The sequence below is a fragment of the Echiichthys vipera genome, assembly GCF_963691815.1.
Source record: "Echiichthys vipera genome assembly, chromosome: 18".
Lineage (NCBI taxonomy): Eukaryota > Metazoa > Chordata > Actinopteri > Perciformes > Trachinidae > Echiichthys > Echiichthys vipera.
In genome coordinates, this window is record NC_139843.1 from 11,070,822 (window position 1) to 11,090,558 (window position 19,737).

Here is a 19,737-nt window from a genome sequence, read left to right on the forward strand (position 1 = left end):
CAAGCAAGTTTATTCCTGATCAGAGGAATATTTATTGTTGACCGTCTTCTGCCATGACTTCAGTTTCAGAAGGACTGCTCTAAATATTCTCCGCCTGATCCGCACTTCTCTTCCTAATAGTTCCCATTTGGAGCAACAATTGAAGTGCTTTTAAAGTAATCATTTTACCTCTGCTTACTCTCTTCCATCACAGTTTAGCTCGTGACTCATGAACGTGGTTAGGCAGCAGGCTAATATTGGAAGGAAAAATGACAGGAAATGCTAAACTTAAATTACATTACATGGAACTTAAAAGTGTAACTACTTTCTTTCGAAATGTCGTAGTATTTTGATAGTATTATATTTATTTAGTAATTAATGTTACCTTTTTTATTTGGAGATTCTTTCAAGTACTACAGTTTGAGAACCAGTGGTTTACAACATTGTGTGTACGCATCATCATCATCACTCAAAGGATCATTTATAAGATGTCCAAGATATTTAGTCTTACATACCTCAAGAATAAGTACTCCAATTCATTGGGAGCAAAACAAAGACGTTGAAGAATGAGGAGCTTTGGGGATTATGTAACAGGTGGTAGCCATAATGAAACATTAGCGTTCCCATGCAAGTAATAGCTATTGTAGCGCAATAATATTGTCATTTTTATAAGTTTCCCATAGGAAACAAAAATACCAATGTGATATCCATCTTAGCATCTAAATCATATCCTATCACAAAGGGTGTCAGCATAATCAGAATTAAGATGATATATGCTGCTATTGTTTAGGCAATGCACCAATAATGTTTGTGAAGCACATGATAATACCATATGTTTATGCATCCATGTCGGCCAATTTAGACTTGAATCTTATATAGTCATATATTAAGAAAAATAAATCATTTTAAATGAAATACAAAAGATAAATCAAAGAATGGCAATACCACAATCTGCTTAGTGGACAAATACCAGTAGTATTATTAATTTCAAAAGGTGTTACCAGGGGAGACAGCCCATCACCCACCCAATCACATTGTATCTATCTTTTAAATCAGGTGTCTTCAACATGTTTAGGCCAAGGACCCCTTATCTGAGAGAAACACAAAGCAGGGACCACCTTCTACAAATATTGTAATAAATTGAGTTGCATATTAAATTGGGCCTAACAGCTAGGGTGGCCTTAAGTCTATACACAGATTCTTATGGTGCATACAATACTAAGATATTACAATGATCACTATTAACATATTCATATATTTAGACACCATATGTTAATGTAAAACATACATTTGGAAGGCACAGCATATAAATGGTATCTGTGCTTTAGTACCTTAGTGGCTCTATTGGTCTATAAGCCATTAAACCTATCATCAAGGTTGTGTAAATGTATTTATTAATTTTCTTCACAAACGTATCTTTGCTAATAATATGCTGAGTTCGTGTTAATGTATATTTTCAGATATATTTTTGAGAAAAAGAAAAAACGTTTGAAAAATGATCAAACGATCTGGCGGACCCCCTGCAGTAACCCTGAGGACCCCCTGAGGGCCCCGGACCCCCTGCTGAAGACCTCTGTCACAGTGGCGCAGTGGCGCCCTCTGCCGGCTGCTGACAGAACTGCAGCTGTACCAAAATAACAGCGCTCCTGCCTCCTGTGACACATTTGTGACTGTCAGAGCGGTGCCGTCCAGTCTTCGGGAGGAGAGTGAAGGCAGACACAACAAGAACCCACCTGGCTGGCTGCCGTTTTGTCGACGAGTTGTATTGTTGAGATATGAATCAGCGTAACAAAATACTCAAGGTAAGGGAGATTTATTTTCTCGCGAGGCTGGCTAAGCGTGCTAATTGCTAGCTTACATCGCGGTCGTTGAAGTAACTGTCACTATTGTCATGGAAACAGGGACTCGATGTTATATTAGCTCACACGACGTCGTTGACACAGTTGTGACTATGGTGTCGGATAAACCGCGTTAGGGCCGATTTGAGTGCCATAACCTGCCGTTAGCCGGTTCTTTACATTGACATTGAGTTGAAGACCCCCCCCCCCCTCTCCTCCCCTCCACCATTGACAGCATGTGATTAAACGTTACACCGAGCCCCGGTTTGCTTCAGCAACATAACATAATTCAACGTCAACTGCTTGCTTGTTAGCATAACGCGGTTTAACGCTATTTAACGTCCCGCTAAACGGAGCCACCTAAGCTCTAAAGCCAGGTTTGCCACATGAGGCTCGGCAGCGTGCCATACGATGTGTGCCAGAGACGGTGACTGAAACTAGTGGTTCAATTTAAACACGAAACACCACTGAATGCACCAACTAGCGCTCTTTAACCGGGCACCATAAAGATATGGCAGTGTTTCCCAATCGGTTCGGCGTTACTCATGTAGCCACACCAGACAGCCACCCGGCTGCCTGTGCCATTGTTGTCTGCTCTGCCAGTGATCTGCACACCCCCATCTGTCACACACAGACTTCTCCTGTTTGACCTGCTTTTTGCGGACAGCTTGGAGCATGTGAGACGGATTAACCTCTATAGTCGTGTACAGTGTACAGTCTGAAAAGTGATGTTTTTGTTATTCAAACCAGAGGTCTTCAACAGGGGGTCCGGGACCCCCAGGGGAGTCCTCAAAGTTACTGCAAGGGGCCCGCAAAATTGTTTGATCATTTTCCGACGTTTTTTTTGTCTGAAAATATACATTAACATGAATACAACGTATTATTATTATTATTATTATTATTATTATTATTATTATTATTAATATTATTATCAAATATACATTTGTGAAACAATAAAGAAATACAATCTACACAACCTTGATGAGAGGTCGACTGGCCACTAAGGCAGACATGCACAGATCCAACTGAGCTGAAGGATTCAAATGTATGTTTAACATTGAAATATGATGTGTAAATATATGAACATGTTAATAATGATCATTGTAATATCTTAGTATTGTATGCACCATAAAAAGCTGTGTATAGACTTAAGGCCACCCTAGCTGTTAGGCCCAATTTAATATGCAACTCAATTTATGACAATATGTGTAGAAGGTGGTCCCTGCTTTGTTTTTCTCTCAGCTAAGGGGTCCTTGGCCTAAACATGTTGAAGACACCTGATTTAAAAGATAGATACAATGTGATTGGGTGGGAGATGGGCTGTCTCCCCTGGTAACACCTTTTGAAATTAATAATACTACTGGTATTTGTCCAGTATTATTTGATAATTAGCAGATTGTGGTATTGCTATTCTTTGTTTTTGTTTTGTGTTTCCTTAATATATATGACTATCTACGATCCATCCAAGTCTAAATTGGCTGATATGGATGCATAAATATATGATATCATCACGTGCTTCACAAACATTATTGGTGCATTGCCTAAACAATAGCAGCATATATCATCTTAATTCTGATTATGCTGACACACTTTATGATAGGATATGATTTAGATGCTAAAATGGATATCACATTGGTATTTTTGTTTCCTATGGGAAACTTAAAAAAGTGACAATATTATTGCGCTACATTAGCTATTACTTGCATGGGAACGCTAATGTTTCATTATGGCTACCACCTGTTACATAATCCCCAAAGCTCCTCATTCTTCAACGTCTTTGTTTTGCTCCCAATGAATTGGAGTACTCTCGGTCATTGACCCTTTTGAAAACCAGGTTTCCCTCATCAGTGTGCGTATCACCTACTACCACCACAACACCACAGGACAATGGCTTACATGGCATTCATCTGCTGCTGCTTGTTAAGCGACACACATTTTTGCCAAGAGGCCTGCACGTCTTCCGTCTCCCATCCGGCTCAATAATCTCAGAAAAATGCAGTAATGATGCCCCTAAACTTACACACATACATAATGTTTAGTGGTTTCATTAACCTATTTTTAAACAAACCAGAGGCACCGGACATGGTATTTTGTGCTTATTTCACATTGGAATCTACATTTTTTCTTTATTTAATTGTTGAAATGAATAGTTGTGGAAACAAGAGGCAGACGGGGACAATGTCAGAGTTTTCCACTGTCTTTGTCGATATGTGGGACCAAGACACTGCACACCTCCATTGTAGTAAAAGGTTAAGTGTGGGGCCAGTATTTGTTTTAATCTTCAGAACATCCTCACAAAATATCAATCCCATAAATAAGAATAATACTAAAAAAAAAACCTCTACAGATAATATTCGACAAAGCAAAGCTGCATTTTAGAGGGATAATAACAATCTCCATTAGACAAATGAGTTCTCCCTTTAATTCTTAAGAATAAGGCTGTGTTATTTGAACACTTCTTTGCTGAAGCTGTAGAGTTTAATATATTATAAAAAAAGCTTTCTTTGGCAATTAGCAAACTCCAAATATTTGCCATTTCTGTATTGCCCCAAACTGTTTGCTTGCAAAAAATGGCCCAACCCTGATCTGTCGAAATAATAGTGTTATTAACGTTCAGTTGCCATTTAAGGATTGTTGACTAGTAGGTGTGCAGCACATAGTAAAGGTATCGGATGATCCCATGTAATTACTAAGCACAAATCAAATGAATAATGACTCAAAAGTTAACTAACCTGCAACAGATATTTATAGCGCTACAGTGAATACAATAGTGACTCATCCCGAACCTCCTCAGGGTAGTGTTCCAGATTTCTCAATATGAAGTGTTGTAAAGCTTGACGGGGCATGATTTTGAATAGAATAGAAATAATTTATTGATCCCAAGCTGGGAAATTGCAGTGTAACAGCAGCATTACACACAGACACATCAAAGCAGTAATATAAAAATACAATATAAAAGATACCTAAAAAATAAAATGTATAAATAAGCGCGCTAATTGTAGTGCAAATGTAAAAGTAAAATAATCTAAGGTGCAGTGGACAGATTATGAGAAAAAACATATGGTGCTTTTGCTCACATTTGTCATTTGACATTTGTAATTTACACTTCCTGTCCTAGTCCATCAGACAAAGTGCTGTGTACTCACCGATTGACTTGTGATAAACCGATAATCATTTTTACTATAAAGGGAGCCAGTGAATGCAATTTAACTGCAGATTACTGGAGATAAAAAAGTGCCGGTTTATTAATATTAAATATAGGGAACATGTGACTTTGTTGAAGTTCATTTTAGTTAAAATTTGTAAATTTTAAAGCAAGTTTTCTGTCAGTTAAAATGGTTTAACACCACTGTCTTTTACAGGTGAATGAATAATCCTGATTAATATTAGGAAAGTGAGGTGTTTGATCTCTGAAGAAGCTTCAAAAATATAATATTAATATTATTATTATTAATGATAAATAAAATAGCTCTCACTAGCAGAAGACTTAAAGAAGTAAAATGAAGAGGTAAACCAATGACAAGATGATATTTGTGTGTGTGCATGAAGGAGAGGTAAATAAACCCAGCCCTTTGATTTGCATCATATCTATGTTTTAATGACTGTCACCTGGTTGTTCCCAAAGGTCCGTCAGCCTTGGATGCTTGGGCGTGTAATGCACAACGGCTGTGGATTGTTGTTAGTTACTGGAACCAGAGGAGACCAGCCCATATAATGTAGCCAAAGTGTCTAGGGATGAGTGACACAATGTAACCCTGACTTTACTCAGAAAATCTGGCTTAACTGGAGCAAACGGGTGTTAAGTGAACCCATCTCATACAAGCAGGGTGATGCATCGTGTGGGAGTGGCACATTACAGCACCAATAATGATATCTAATAATAACTATTTAGATCTTCAATAAAAAAAAATGAATGAGCTGCTTAAATCTTGCAATTCAGTTTTTTACACTGCAATCATTTTGTGTCTTAGTCATTTTTTGTGAAGATGCTCACGGGGTGATCTTACCGACGTGTTACCGTACAAAAAGTAAATTAGAATATTGCATAATGCTTATAATAAAGGTAAATTAATAGGCAATACTCATGCTTATCAAGTTTAAGGACCAGAAGTGATGGCTGCATTAAAATGATCTAAAATGTAACCTTGTGATATCCCTATGTCTTGACAGCTTGCCAGCTAGTGGTGTGTGATCTGGAGGGAGAGGAAAGGACAGCAGAGAACATGGAGCTGTCAGATGGCTTGTTGCTGCAGGTCAACAATGGAGAGCAGTGGTGTAACCGCTGGAAACATCCCAATGATGACTCGGTAAGCCATAGACCCAGACCAGCAATCTATCTTCGTTATGCCATTATACAGTAGGATCTGCATTATACATCTTGTCGGACTATTGGTGTTTAATCTTCTAAACATTAGATCTCTTAGTTATTCGTTTACCGTCAGTAATTTTTATGTGTGCATGTGTTCAAAGGACCGCAGCACCAGCCCCTCAGTCCTGCGCTGTGTTACCAGCACGTGGAAGGAGGGCCTGCTGAACAGAAAGAGGCCCTTTGTGGGCCGTTGCTGTCACTCCTGTACGCCACAAAGCTGGGTAATGTTACACTGCAGCTAATTAACACTGAGCATGAGTTCATTTGCTAATCTCTAGTCAGGTCCAAGGTATTACTTATTGTAATGTAAATGTCAAAGACAATTTATCGTGGCTGTTTGAAGACACAAGAAGTACATCTAGGACCAATTCAACATTAATGTGTTTATGTGAATAAACCATGACATTTTCTTTTATCCAAATTATATTCAGAGCACACATACTGTATATAGTTATTTTACTTTTAAAGATGGCTTAAAGAAAGAAAGCTAAAAACAGTGGTAATATAAGTGGCCTCGGGTGCGTCATTTCTAACATCTTCGGCAACAGAAAATTTTAATATATGGATTTCAAAACAATCCTTGAACCACTAGTACTAGTTTGAGCGTAGAGTATTTTTTCCTGCAGCACTGATAACAAGTCAATAATGTGTGACAAGCCAATGAAACACTGTGTAAATAGCAGTCAAACAAAATCAGACCAGGCTGACCTTATTGCCGGTCTCACACAGTATCTCAAATTGAGACATTTGTGACCTCTGCTTGTTTAGCTCTGTAAGGATTCCTCATCTGGATCCCAGGCAACATCATTTGCAAAAAAATGTCCTATAATGAGACAAGTATTTGTCAAAAACAACCAAATAAAATTCAAAATACCTTTTTAATGTTTTCATTCCTCAAATTTACAAACCCATTGCTGTCTCTTTGGCTCTTAGTTTGAGTCATGTTGATACTCCCTTCTTCCTCATAATAATAATCATTTTTGTTTCGGTCCCAGGAGAAACTGTTCAACCCCAGTATTCCATCTCTGGGACTGCGCAATGTCATCTACATTAATGAGACCCACACCAGGTAAACAAAGCAAAATCTACTCCATTATACTGTAGTATCACGTCATTCCACAGTATTGTCCTTTTGGCCTGGAGGAAAATATTGAACTTCTGAAAGCTCATGTCAACTGGTTGGCTCTCACATGCTGCTTTGGCATCTGATGACCCTTTGATTGTCCCTTGCACCACAACAAGTGCGAGCGCTCTAACTCCTCCTGTATTGTACAATCAATCCAGTGCAGACAGGCGCCTGTGTATAAACAATGGCCTGAAGTCAACAGGACTGATCTGTGAAACACTGGAAAGTTAGACGGATGAATAATTTAAAGTGTTTGTCAGCTGACACCAGACACATGCATACAGTGACTGACCTGAGCAGGCAAAACTCTGTAAACTCACCTTAATACCAACCCAAAACAGTCCCAACATCAGCTTGGTGTGAATCTTTGCTTTTTCAAAGTCCAAGGCAATCCGTTGGGCAGAGGTAAGAAGGCTGTTTGCCATCATGTTCCAAGTAGCACAAGAATATCTAATCTTTATTCTGTATTAGCATGTTGACCGAGACATCAGGAGCCAAGATGAGCTGAAGTCAATATGGACAAGGTGGCATTGTTTGTCTAACACAATCAGTAGTGTGTCTTGCAGAAGCTCAGCAATGGAACAAAACTGACCTTACCACAGCCATTATTATGTGTAATGATTGAGTTGAACCACAGAGCTGATCTCTGGTTCCTGAAAATGTGTTAAATTAAATTAGTGTAACCAAAAGAGACAATGTTTTAACAGTCTTATACCGGACTGGGCAGTTCAACTATACCTTTTCTGTTTTTGTGTGTGAGAGTTTATGTATGAGATCGAGATTTTGATCTGTCGATGCGTTCATTAGTGTTGCCATGCACACAGTGTATTTCAGAATGTGTCTTCTTCCTTACACGTTTGTGTGTTTACATCGGTGCACATTTGTGTGTGTATGTGTGCTCATGCAGACAGCGGGGCTGGCTGGCGCGCAGGCTGAGTTATGTGCTGTTTGTCATGGAGAGAGACGTAAACAAGGACATGTTCACCAGGAACATAGTGGACAACGTGCTCAACAACAGCAGGTGATGGTCAACATAACATGAGACATTTGTTGGAACGTGCCACCGACGCACAACTGAACATCGGAAGAGTTATGTTGTATACTCTGTGACAATAAAACTCCACTTATGTGTTTGCTTATGTTTTTTGCGGTGGTCCTTCGCAGGGTGGAGTGTTCTATTGAGAATGTAGCCACAGATTTGGACGCAGCAGCCTGCCAGCCTGGGCAGGAGCACAAAGCAGTCAGTAAAGTGAAGCAGAAAGCCAGGGCCTTTCTTCAGGAGATGGTGGCCAACATTTCACCAGCCTTTATCAGGTACGTACGACCTCACTTGCTTTTCAGTCATTGGTTGATATTGTAACACATGAACAACACTGTAGAAAAATGAGCATCTATACACCTTACATTATGTTACCCTACAGTTAAATGGACCTGATTCTGCCACAGCTAAACTTTTGGACTATTTATTTCTGTTCCTCATCTTCTCACACTTTTCTTTTTGTTCAGGCTGACAGGGTGGGTCCTCCTGAGGCTCTTTAATGGTTTCTTCTGGAGCATCCAGATCCACAAGGGCCAGCTGGAAATGGTCAAGAAAGCAGCTGCTGAGGTCAGCGGAAACAGAAAAAGAATTATACTGAAACAAAATAGAAAAAGAAAAATGTATAGTAACTGGGGTTAAGGTCCATCTGCACTGAGAAATGATCCATGTTTATGTGTTAAGTCATATATATTTTGTCTTTACAGCAAAATGTCCCCATGGTCTTCCTCCCCGTTCACAAATCCCACATCGACTACTTGCTCATCACCTTGATCCTGTTCTGTCACAACATCAAAGCCCCACACATCGCTGCAGGAAACAACCTAAGCATCCCTATCCTCAGGTAAAATGCCCACAAAGGCCTCATGTCAGGTTTGATCCTGCAATAAGGTGTGTCTTTCTCTGTGAGGGAAAAGGCAGAGATCAGTTTGATATCAGGAAAAAGGGAATTCCTTGGACTAATATCACAGAGGAATTAAATCTGAACTAAAGAGTGAGACTAAAGATTGCCACTGTTTTTACATTAAGGGAATATTAATAGCAGGGAAGCCTGACAACACATAGTGAACCTGTTTTATCATAACCTGCAGCAGTTCTTCTGTAGTACATGGGTGCTTGATATAGACCTCAGAAGTACCAACCTGGGCCAAGTTTAACGAGATAAGACACATACAGTGATACAATACAATAGAGGAAACATTAAGGTAATGAAGAGGTGAAATAAAAAGCAAACAGTGTAATAGAGATGTACACAACATTTTTCGTTTTTACCTTTTTGATGAATCGCTACAGGGGAAGTGTTACCCTTCACTCACAGTGACGCCATAATCCAAATTATTGGTCTGTACTGGACTGTCACAACTTTGCAGGCAAATGAAAATGACAAGGATACCGCTGTCTAGAAGGCTTTAGTGTGGAAGCCACTTAATGAAACTTTGTCTTTTCTCAGCACCCTTATCCGCAAACTTGGCGGATTCTTCATACGGCGAAAAATGGAGGAGACGGGGGATGGGAAGAAAGACATTTTGTACAGATCGCTCTTGCAAGCAGTAAGTCTCAAGAGTCTATTTATCTTCTACAGTAAAGGCTGGTTAAACATCCTGTCCTAAAGTTCAGTTAATATCTTTGTGCATGTGTGTGTTTCTTGGCATTGTTTATTATGTTACTCCAGGCTTTATTCATGCTTTTCTGCTGCGTGTGCTCTTTTCTTTCCTAAGTGATGGACTGGGAGAGTTGAAAGCCTTTATAACCTAATGTTAACCCATGATGGCACTTTTTATTTTCTCTCTTTGGAGTTTTCATTTTCAGGCGTACTGTGCAGTCTTTGGCTTTTTACCTTTTGAGTAAGACAACTTTACCCTGGTACTATCATGTAGTACCGTCGTAAGCTTTAGACTTGAGAAGGTGTTGCTGGTTGGAATATATTTCCACCCTGATGTTTGCATTTTGCATCTCAAGAAAGTCACTGGTGCAAATGCCTTGTGAATAGACTGTCTTAGAATTTAGATGCCAAATAAAACTGGAATTGGAACTTTTAGTTCAGCTCTAGTATTTGGATAATGTGCATCAACAAGCATTTGCTAATGAGAAAACCTGAAGTAGAACTAATGAGAATGACTACTAATGTTAATGTTAATGCTTTGTAATCACACGCTATGTGTAGTACAAAGTCTCTAAATGTGCTTTCTACAAAATAACTAGGCTGCTTAGTGGATTTACTTAATTACCAGTCTATCAGAGTTGAGAAGTGCTGTTACTTTGTGTGTTTGGAGTTTGTGGAAGAGAGTTGAGAGTAATGAAAGGAACAAAGGCTGTCCATTGTGCCTTGAAAGATAAGAGGTATCAGCTTAAGACATGACTGTTGTAAAGCATGACCTACATTATTTCCCCTTTGTACCTCCAATATTTTACCACACATTACACCAGAGTACACAATTCAACCATTTAATACTTTAATTTGGTAGAAGACATCATTGTAATCTGGCATGCTTGTATCGTTTACTAAAATGTGATTAACCAAGCTCCTTCACAGGCAGAAGTGAATAGAAAAACCATGTGCTGCTCTAATTTCAGTCCCGCCTGTGAAAGGTGAACCTGGATGTCTGTCCTTTTCACAGCCTACTCTATTTATTACAAGACAAAGCTTTTCTTTTCAAAAGTGTCTACATAGCAAGAGGCAGCTGTGCACATACTGTACTCAGGTGGATACTGTTACACAACATGGCTCCGTTGGCACGTGCTCAGTTCCCTGCGGCATGTTTGGGGGTCAAACTGTTGGTGACCATCACCCACATTTAACTTGTACTCAGGCTGAATAAACAGCAGCTGCATAGCATGCACGTTACATGACTTCCAGCTTGAAAGGAGTCAGTTATGCTTTCTTTTTTTTTTAGAAAGACTTTACAGCAAATTGCATGTTCAAAAGTATTGTGACCTTTGTATACAGCGTATACGCATTTGTCTCATTTTTGACATTCAGGGCCACCTTTTATCATTCATCTTCATCCCAGTATTCTCACTTCAACATTTTTCTCTGTTTCATCAATCTTCCTTCAGTATACAGAGGAGTTGTTGCGTCAGAAGCAGTTTTTGGAGGTCTACCTGGAGGGTACCCGCTCCCGCAGCGGTAAGGCGTCTACAGCGCGTGCAGGCATGCTGTCCCTTGTGGTAGACACAATGTGCACTGGTTTGATCGCAGACGTGCTGGTGGTGCCAGTTGGCATCTCTTATGATCGTATTATTGAGGGCAACTACAATAGTGAGCAGCTGGTAAGTGCCTGGTCGATGTCTGTTGTCTGTGTCTTTTGCTTTGGCAACAAGGCTTTTTTTTTGTTTGTTAGTCTTTCAAAGAAACAGAATAGATAGTATAGTTTTTAGCTTTTGAAATTGTAGCTTTAGCAAAATTGGGGGACAAAAGTCGTTTTTTGTTTTGGTGGGTGGGATAGATAATGCGAATATGTTGTTATCATTGTCAAGTCTACATTGTAACCATCTGAACTCATCAACCCCACCAGGGCAAACCTAAGAAGAATGAGAGTTTGTGGGGAATAGCATGCGGAGTGTTTAGGATGCTGAGAAAGAACTACGGTTGCGTCCGAGTTGACTTCAACCAGCCCTTCTCCCTAAAGGTGAGTGATCACAGGTTTCCTGTGTGGCCATATTTGGAGCTAGAATAACTATGAAAGGTTCAGCTATTGTTCTTGATTTTTAAAAGCTAAGAAATCTAGGAATCTTGCAACTAAAGCTCATACTTTCTTTTGGTTTCTTAGCATATTTATTGAAAAAATCACAGTCAAATGTCTGAGTTTGTATTTGTAATGAACCTTTTGTGTGTTAAATGTAGGAGTACCTGGACTCCCAGAGAAACCGCCATATTCCACCACCAGTGTCCCTGGAGCACACCTTAATGCCCATCATTATTTCTGCGCAGTAAGGACAAACACACCCACGTACACCCCACTCTGACAATCACTTGTAACTTCCACTGACCACAAAGCAGCAGACATTACCACCTGTAATATCATGAACTCTCATCTTCAAACTTGTCCCCATCCCTCCTGCTAATTCACAGCTGGGCCTGCTATCTGATATCTGAGAAAAACACTTGAGTTAGCATTGTCAGGGGTCACTTTAAGTCAACGCTGTCCCTTCAAAATAAAATTGATACTGTCATACAAGGACAGCAGAGCTCCATCCATCCTGGTCTGGAGTCACAAGTTTAGAATTGATTCCAGCAGAGCCGACTGAAAACACAAATTACAAATACCATTTCACAAAAAGTGCCGTACAGCATAGTAACACTTGCATGCTAAACAGTAGCCTAAATATCTTAAAAATATATGGTACGGTCAGGTTCATACTTTCTTTTTTTCTACTAGAACATGTTGTCATGTCTGTCTAGAAATACCTGTATTCACCCTCTGTCAAAAACGCTCCGTTTCAGCGCCTGTCTCTTTAAGCCTCCCTCCTGAAAAAGCCCAGTCGTGACATCTCGTCCTTACGAGTTTCTGAATACAGATTTGTGGATTGAGCAGTTCGATACTTTATAGCACCTCAACCTGCTTTTTAATCGATAAAAACATGGTATCTCACTTGTTACAATATGGGACCTTGTTGTATTACTGTATGCAGACCATATCAAGCTGACATAACAAGAACAATGTCAAACTTTGTGTATACTTGTTGAGTTGTTGTTGTTGTTGTTGTTGTTTCTCTTCCAGACCGGATGCTCAGCTGTTTGAGGGGCAGGAGGAGGAGCAGCTGAACAGAGAGCTGCCGGACGACATCTTAAGACGACAACTTATTAACAACCTGGCCAAGCATGTCCTCTTCAGTAAGAAATTCACAGCCCCACAGCCAGTGCATTTACTACAACCTAACTACAGTCCTGATGCTAATAACATTTAGGGATTATTATCATTATCAGCCTCACTGCAAATATCCAATTGGTAAACTCAAACTGTTTATGTCACAGTCACAACTTCTGTCTTAATATTTTTAGTCTGTCCCCTAGAAAGACATCAAGTAAAACTGGCTTAAACATGATTGTCCTTTTCATCCTGTGTTAAAGGTGCACCTGCTCACTGGAGCTAAGGCAGCACTCACAAAACACCATCCATCATACTGCCTCCATTAATTGCAATCCAACACAGCACAGCATCAGTCCATCCGCCGCCCATCACTGTGGGCTTTTTTGCCGTGGGGGTAGCACTACTGAAACCGGTTCTCCCCAGCTCATTCAGCTGCATTCTCCTCGCTAGGCCCATTTGTGTTTTGCTCTCAGCCAATCACAAAGCCTCCAGCTGGATGGCATGTTGTTTTCAGCCAATAGGAGGAAGGGGAGGATAGAGAGGCAGAAGAGGGGAGGAATGCAGTACCACTGCTCACACATGCTTTCCACACTAAACTTGAGCTATGCTTAAAATGACCACTAGTAACCCTTGTCCTAAGACACGCACACACACACACACACACACACACACACACACACACACACACACACACACACACACACACACACACACACTTATATGTTATTCATATAATCAAGATCTTGTTCCATCATACCCAATTGCCCAAAACAAACCTGGTACATTTCACACTTTTATATGATTGTGAACTTTATTTCTAGTCAGTAACATGCCAAGTGAATAAAATATCCAAAATGTATAATATTTTTAAATTTGTGTTACAACAAAAGATTAGTTGTAGTTTGTCAACTTGTCCCATCTGTACATACTATTTCAGTTAGCCCCCACCAAGACATTGGTGAGGGTTATGACATTCACATGAAAAAAATACATATTTATGGATGATATTGACAATGTTGTCGGCCTGTTGTGTGTTGCTCATTATATCCTCTTTGTATCTTACTTCACAGCGGCTAATAAGTCTTCAGCGATCATGTCTACCCACATTGTAGCCTGTCTGCTGCTATACAGACACAGACAGGTCAGTCTCTCCATAACATCCTCTCCTGGTGACTAGCCACAGTCTACTGCTCCCTCTTCCCTTTGTTTTTCGCCCCACTGTTCCTTAGATTTTTACTCTTATTTTATCTTGGGTTTTTTTCCCTCCTCCTCCTCTTGACCATTATGGTCCCTCCCTTATACCAAGGTGGTCCAAATGTCACGTACTGCTGCATGGTAGTGATGAATGTCCCTCTATGTTAGAGATCTTGCTCTTCCTGCTCCTCTCTTTTGTACAATAGTGGTAAACTGCTGCTCTCTGCTGGCACACTGATGTAACTGGATGATAGTGGAAAACCATTACTGTAATTTTCTTTCTGTCCTGAGGAATTGGCCAGTATTGCATACAAGAATCTCAAGCCCAGTCTAGCATTTTTTTATGCTGAATCCTGGCTTTGATTTGTGGGGTTACCAGTGTGTTTTTACCTCTGCTTTGCTCCAGGGTGTGGTGCTGTCCAAGCTAGTGGAAGACTTCTTCAACATGAAGGAGGAGATCCTATCACGGGACTTTGATCTGGGCTTTTCGGGGAACTCTGAGGATGTGGTCATGCGTGCCCTCCACCTCCTGGGAAACTGTGTCAATGTGACCAGCAGTGCAAATCGCAACGGAGAGTTCACCATTGCACCCAGCCAAACTGTACTAGCGCTTTTCGAGCTCAACTTCTACAGCAACGGCCTTTTCCATGTCTTCATTTCTGATGCAATCATTGGTATGTTGAGCCAAGAAGCTGTTGTTGTTGTTGTTTATCATAGGTCTAGCTCTTTTTCTTAATTTCTTTATGATTTGTCTCCAGCCTGCAGCATCCTGTCACTGCAGCGAGAGCTGATGGCGGAATCAGAGTCTGATCCCCCGCCCGATGGTCCCAATAGCCTCCCTCTCAGTCAGGAGCGACTCATCCGAAAGGCCGCCGGGCTCTCCCACTTCCTTATCAATGAGGTGTCATTGGCCCCTGTAAGTTCTGCACATTGCCAACACCTTTCTAAACCATGCAATGTACAAAATCAGTGGCAAGAGTAAAATGTGGGTTTTCTATGTTGTAGACGAACACCTTAATGTCCCTATTTTATTTGCAGTTTCTGAAGGGAATTGTGAAAAACCTTTATTATATGGGCTAGAGCAAAACAATATACAACCAAGCTGTGTCAACATTAGCCATCATACTTTGCACATATAAGGCATCCTGTCACTGTGTGATTAATCAGTGTAGAAGGGCTCTTAGTGATCACTGTCATATAATAGTACTGATCAGTTGTGTAAAGTTTGGTTGTAGTTTATAATGATACTGTTGAGGATTTAATCAGGTTTTATGACTCCACATGGTTTGTTTCATGTTTCATCAGTGTCTCTCCCTCTCCTCCGGTCTGTCCCACAGCCCTGTCAGACTATTTACCAGGTTTTCCATGAGGCAGTGACCCGGCTGATCCAGTACGGAGTTCTCTACGTAGCAGAGGTCAGTTTACAGATACAAACCTGACCGCAGACAGGCAAAAATAAAAGTAACCTCTCTGACTAATGCTGCAAGTTGACTCATGGCGATTATTTTGGGAAGCGCTGTTATAATTGCTTATTGTATGTGTAATATGTGGTGAGACTTTTCCATTGCCCAGATGGTCTAATTTGTGTGTTTGTGTGTGACAGGAGGACCAGGAGGAACTGAGTCCCAGCCCCACAGAGGAACCATGGCCTAAAAAATTCCCAGAGCCCCTTTCCTGGAGAAGCGACGAGGAAGACGAAGACAGTGACTTTGGAGAAGAGCAGAGAGATCGCTACCTGAAGGTCTACTTTAGTAATACTTATTTAAAAAGACATTTTTTCATTATGGCCAACAAAACCACTGCTGTGGCACCAACTTCTACAACTCTTTTCAAGTTGACCAGCACCAAGACCAAGCAACATCCAGTCACTGACTTTCTCTCCCTGTTTCAGGTGAGCGTTGCCGCAGAGCACCAGGAGTTCTTCGTCTTTCTGCAGCGACTTGTCAGCCCGGTGATGGAGGCCTACAGCGGCGCTGCGATCTTTGTCCACAGTCTGACTCAGCCCATGGCAGAGTCCGACTACACCCAGAGGCTCTTCAGATACCTGCTCACCCGCACAGAGAGAGGAGTGGCTGCTTATGGTACTGCAATACTTACTCATGTACTGTACACTCATCTCAGAGAAAGCATTACTTCTGAACATTAACTATGAATTAACGAGTAAGATTTTCAGAAGAAAATGTCATGAGTAGATTAAATTAGTATTTCATTTGTAATCTCTTTTTTTTCTTTCAGGTGAAAGTGCAACTAATTACCTAGTTAAGAACACAGTGAGAACATTCAAAGAGCTTGGGGTAAGACTGTGTTTAATTAATAAATAAATATATCCATATATCTATATATATATATATATATATATATATATCAAGTTTATGAACACATGATGTGTTGCTGTTAGTGTACAGTTATTAAAGGTCCCATTGTATGCTCATTTTAAGAATCATATTTATTTTGTATATGTATTTGGGAACATGTTTACACGATTTAATGTTTAAAAATCATTTTTTTTCTCATACCTTCTGAATATATTTACCCTTTGTCTGAAACACTCCATTTTAGCACCTGTCTCTTTAAACTCCCCTCCCGAGAAAGCCCAGTCTGCTCTAAATGGTCAACGTTTCTGGGTTTTACATATCCGTCATCTCTGCATTGTCCCTGCGATCAGGAAATGACTGTAACTGCACTGTAGCAGCACTTTACACCTATATGTAGTATAGTTGTGACATCACAACCGTACAGAAGTCCTGTCTGCTTGTTTAAAGTCACAGTTTCTGAATACAGGCTGTGTGCATTTCTCTGTGGATTGAGCGTTTTGATATTTTCACCGTATTTATTTAGCATATCGACCTGCTTTATAATAAAAAGAAAATACATGGTATCTCCTTTTTTACAATATGGGACCTTTTTAAAAGACAGTTTTGTGTTAAGAGAGAAGGGTTTAGATGGTGTTATGAGCCCTCCGGCTGGATTTAAGATTTGCCTCCTCTGATGTGCTCCTCTGTAGGTCCTGAAGCAGAGACGAGAGAACAAGGTGACGACACTGGAGCTGAGCAGCACCTTTCTACCTCAGGCCAATCGGAACAAACTCCTGCAGTACATCTTAGGTTTCACCCTGCTGTGACCGACACACCTTGCAGCCCAGCCCAGACCCCAGGCTCCTTCCAATAAAGGGCTTCTACTGGTTACTTCTAAACAATCCCAGGTGCTACTCTGTGGAAAGCTTTACCAGGAAGTGCCTTCATGTAACAGCCGCTAACTGTTAGCTGTTAGCCGGAAGAGACTTGAAGCCAGTCTTCCCTCTTTGTTCAAGTCTATGACTCCCTGTCTTAGAACTGTGCAGCTGATAAAACACATGCATCATTCTTTGAAGAGACACCTCTAGGCATCATCCTCTTTGTGAGCTTTGCCAGTGAAGTCATGAGGTTTTAATATGATCAAAATCATAAACTATCAGAAAATGTATTCAAGCAGGTTAGTAAATAAGAATCGTTTTTACAGCAATCCAAACAAAGCAAGCTGCCTTTCGTCTATACAAGTGAACAAGTAAAATATGCATAGAAAATAATGTTAAACATAACAACAAAGGCATTTTTCATGTTAACTCTGCTTGTTTTTAAAACTGCTGTATTCTCTCCAGTGCACTCCTCCTATCATATAGTGGAAAAAACGTCAAAATGTAGTTTGATGAAAGGCTAATTTTAAGAAAAAAGTCCCTGTAAATAGGCCACAAGAACAATGTCTATCATTTATAGTGCATTTGAATACATGCACTCTGATGTCATCAACTTTATTAATGTAGGAACATTAGATAGAAGGATTTGTCCCTGCAAAATGCGTACATATCCAAATTTGAATTAGCAAAACTTCAAATTCTAATCCTCAATTATACTCCACAGTTTAAAATATCAAAAATATAAGCAGCAAATCCGTTACACACAAAATGTACCTGTTGAAATTCCGACGCAGTTGAACCCTAAAAACACAAGCATCTACAGTAAAGTGCATTCAAACCACTTATATCTAAGTGCTTTCAGCTACACTTTTCATCATAAAAAGTGACTTTGATCTCCGTGTTTCAGCAACACCTTTTTTTCACGTGTGTCAATGAATGTTGCATAGCACAGCACTTAAAATACCTAATACCAGCCATCCCATCCACTTAAGTTCAAATGCAATGAACTCAGAAACTCTGTGGTCATGCCTTTCAGGGAAAGCAGAGATTTGGGATCACCACCATTTTTTCCCCCTGTGTTATAAACACACAAGCCACTCTCAGCATCACTGCTGCTGAGAGAGCAATTTTGCTCCAGTGGTTGAGCATTCACAAAACAGAGGAACTGCATAGTGTGGTAAAAAAAAAAATGAATGGTACATATCGCTGTGTAGTCCATTTGGAACAAAAGGTCACATCTCTCAAAGTTGGCAAGATAGTGTCTCTTGTACTGTGGAAGAAAGGAGTGGATGTCTTTCTCCTTTTGTTTACTTTTAAATGCAGATTACTGAAAAATTAAGAAATAGTCCTTAACTGTCCTTAACTGTCAGGTTTATCTATTCTTTATTTTTGTTGGTTCAACGCTTCACATCAAAATGTGAACAACAAATCTATAAATAGTCCAAAAAAAAAGAGAAAAGAGATCTTGGAAATTTCAGTTTTTGTTAAAAAAAAAGAAAATGGTGTCAGAAAGGTCGGTAAAATAAAAACCGTGTGTTAACAGAATGTGTTGACGATTAAATTCAAAATTTTGTCCAAATTTACCAAAACAAGTGAAAATAAAAACCTGATCATGAAACCTCGCTGCACAGTTCTTGTGCATTCAGCTGCAAAACACTGACCAGTTTTCATTTTTACTGTCAGTTAACATGACTCGATTTTTAGGTCTTGTCTCCAGTGCACAGTAAAAATCTGAAGACATTTTGCATTGAACATAAATGTTTGATATTAAATGAATGTTGGTGCATGAGTGCACACAACTGAGGAAGAAGAAGGAGCGTGTTTGGAAAGGGCAGAGTAAGTCTGATGGCTTGTTAAAGGGGATGCCAACAGTATGTTATCAGCATGATAATGTGAAGACGGTGTGAATGTTAGAAATCGACATTCTTGAGCTGTCAGGGCAATAAAAGTAAATGAGAACCGGTTGTCTGAATATTTATACTGGAAGACTCGACACTGATCAGCAAAACTGCTTGTTGAAATTCATTTAAATGATTTTTGTCAACATATTGCTTTGTGTAATAATATACACCTGCATATTTTAATGCAGTTTTTCAAATCTAGGTACGAAACATCCCTGAAATGAAAACTTGTGAGGATCGGTGAACCCCACCCATAGCATGTTGAAGAACAGAAAAGTATGTCATTTAAATGGGGATGTGATCAGATTCAA

At 39.9% G+C, this 19,737-nt stretch overlaps 1 protein-coding gene across 1 annotated transcript; it reads left to right on the plus strand.

Moving 5' to 3' along the window:
- Window positions 1-1,677: 1,677 nt before the first annotated feature.
- On the plus strand, window positions 1,678-17,853 carry gpam (glycerol-3-phosphate acyltransferase, mitochondrial). Its single transcript, XM_083932865.1, has 21 exons — window positions 1,678-1,781; window positions 5,988-6,124; window positions 6,288-6,407; window positions 7,182-7,255; window positions 8,220-8,333; window positions 8,477-8,626; window positions 8,819-8,918; window positions 9,056-9,192; window positions 9,799-9,898; window positions 11,406-11,618; window positions 11,864-11,977; window positions 12,193-12,278; window positions 13,070-13,182; window positions 14,230-14,300; window positions 14,760-15,027; window positions 15,112-15,269; window positions 15,691-15,768; window positions 15,957-16,094; window positions 16,245-16,434; window positions 16,589-16,647; window positions 17,358-17,853. Exons 2-21 carry the CDS (start codon window positions 6,041-6,043, stop codon window positions 17,472-17,474), a joined length of 2,484 nt encoding a protein of 827 aa, XP_083788991.1. The 5' UTR covers window positions 1,678-1,781; window positions 5,988-6,040; the 3' UTR covers window positions 17,475-17,853.
- The last annotated feature ends 1,884 nt before the right edge of the window (window positions 17,854-19,737 follow it).

Excerpts from the sequence above, each read along its gene's own strand:
- gpam (XM_083932865.1), top strand. The coding sequence starts at position 6,041 with ATGGAGCTGTCAGATGGCTTGTTGCTGCAGGTCAACAATGGAGAGCAG. Across the intron at positions 15,028-15,111 it reads CATTTCTGATGCAATCATTG|CCTGCAGCATCCTGTCACTG; the intron begins GTATGTTGAGCC and ends ATTTGTCTCCAG. Across the intron at positions 15,769-15,956 it reads GAGTTCTCTACGTAGCAGAG|GAGGACCAGGAGGAACTGAG; the intron begins GTCAGTTTACAG and ends TGTGTGTGACAG.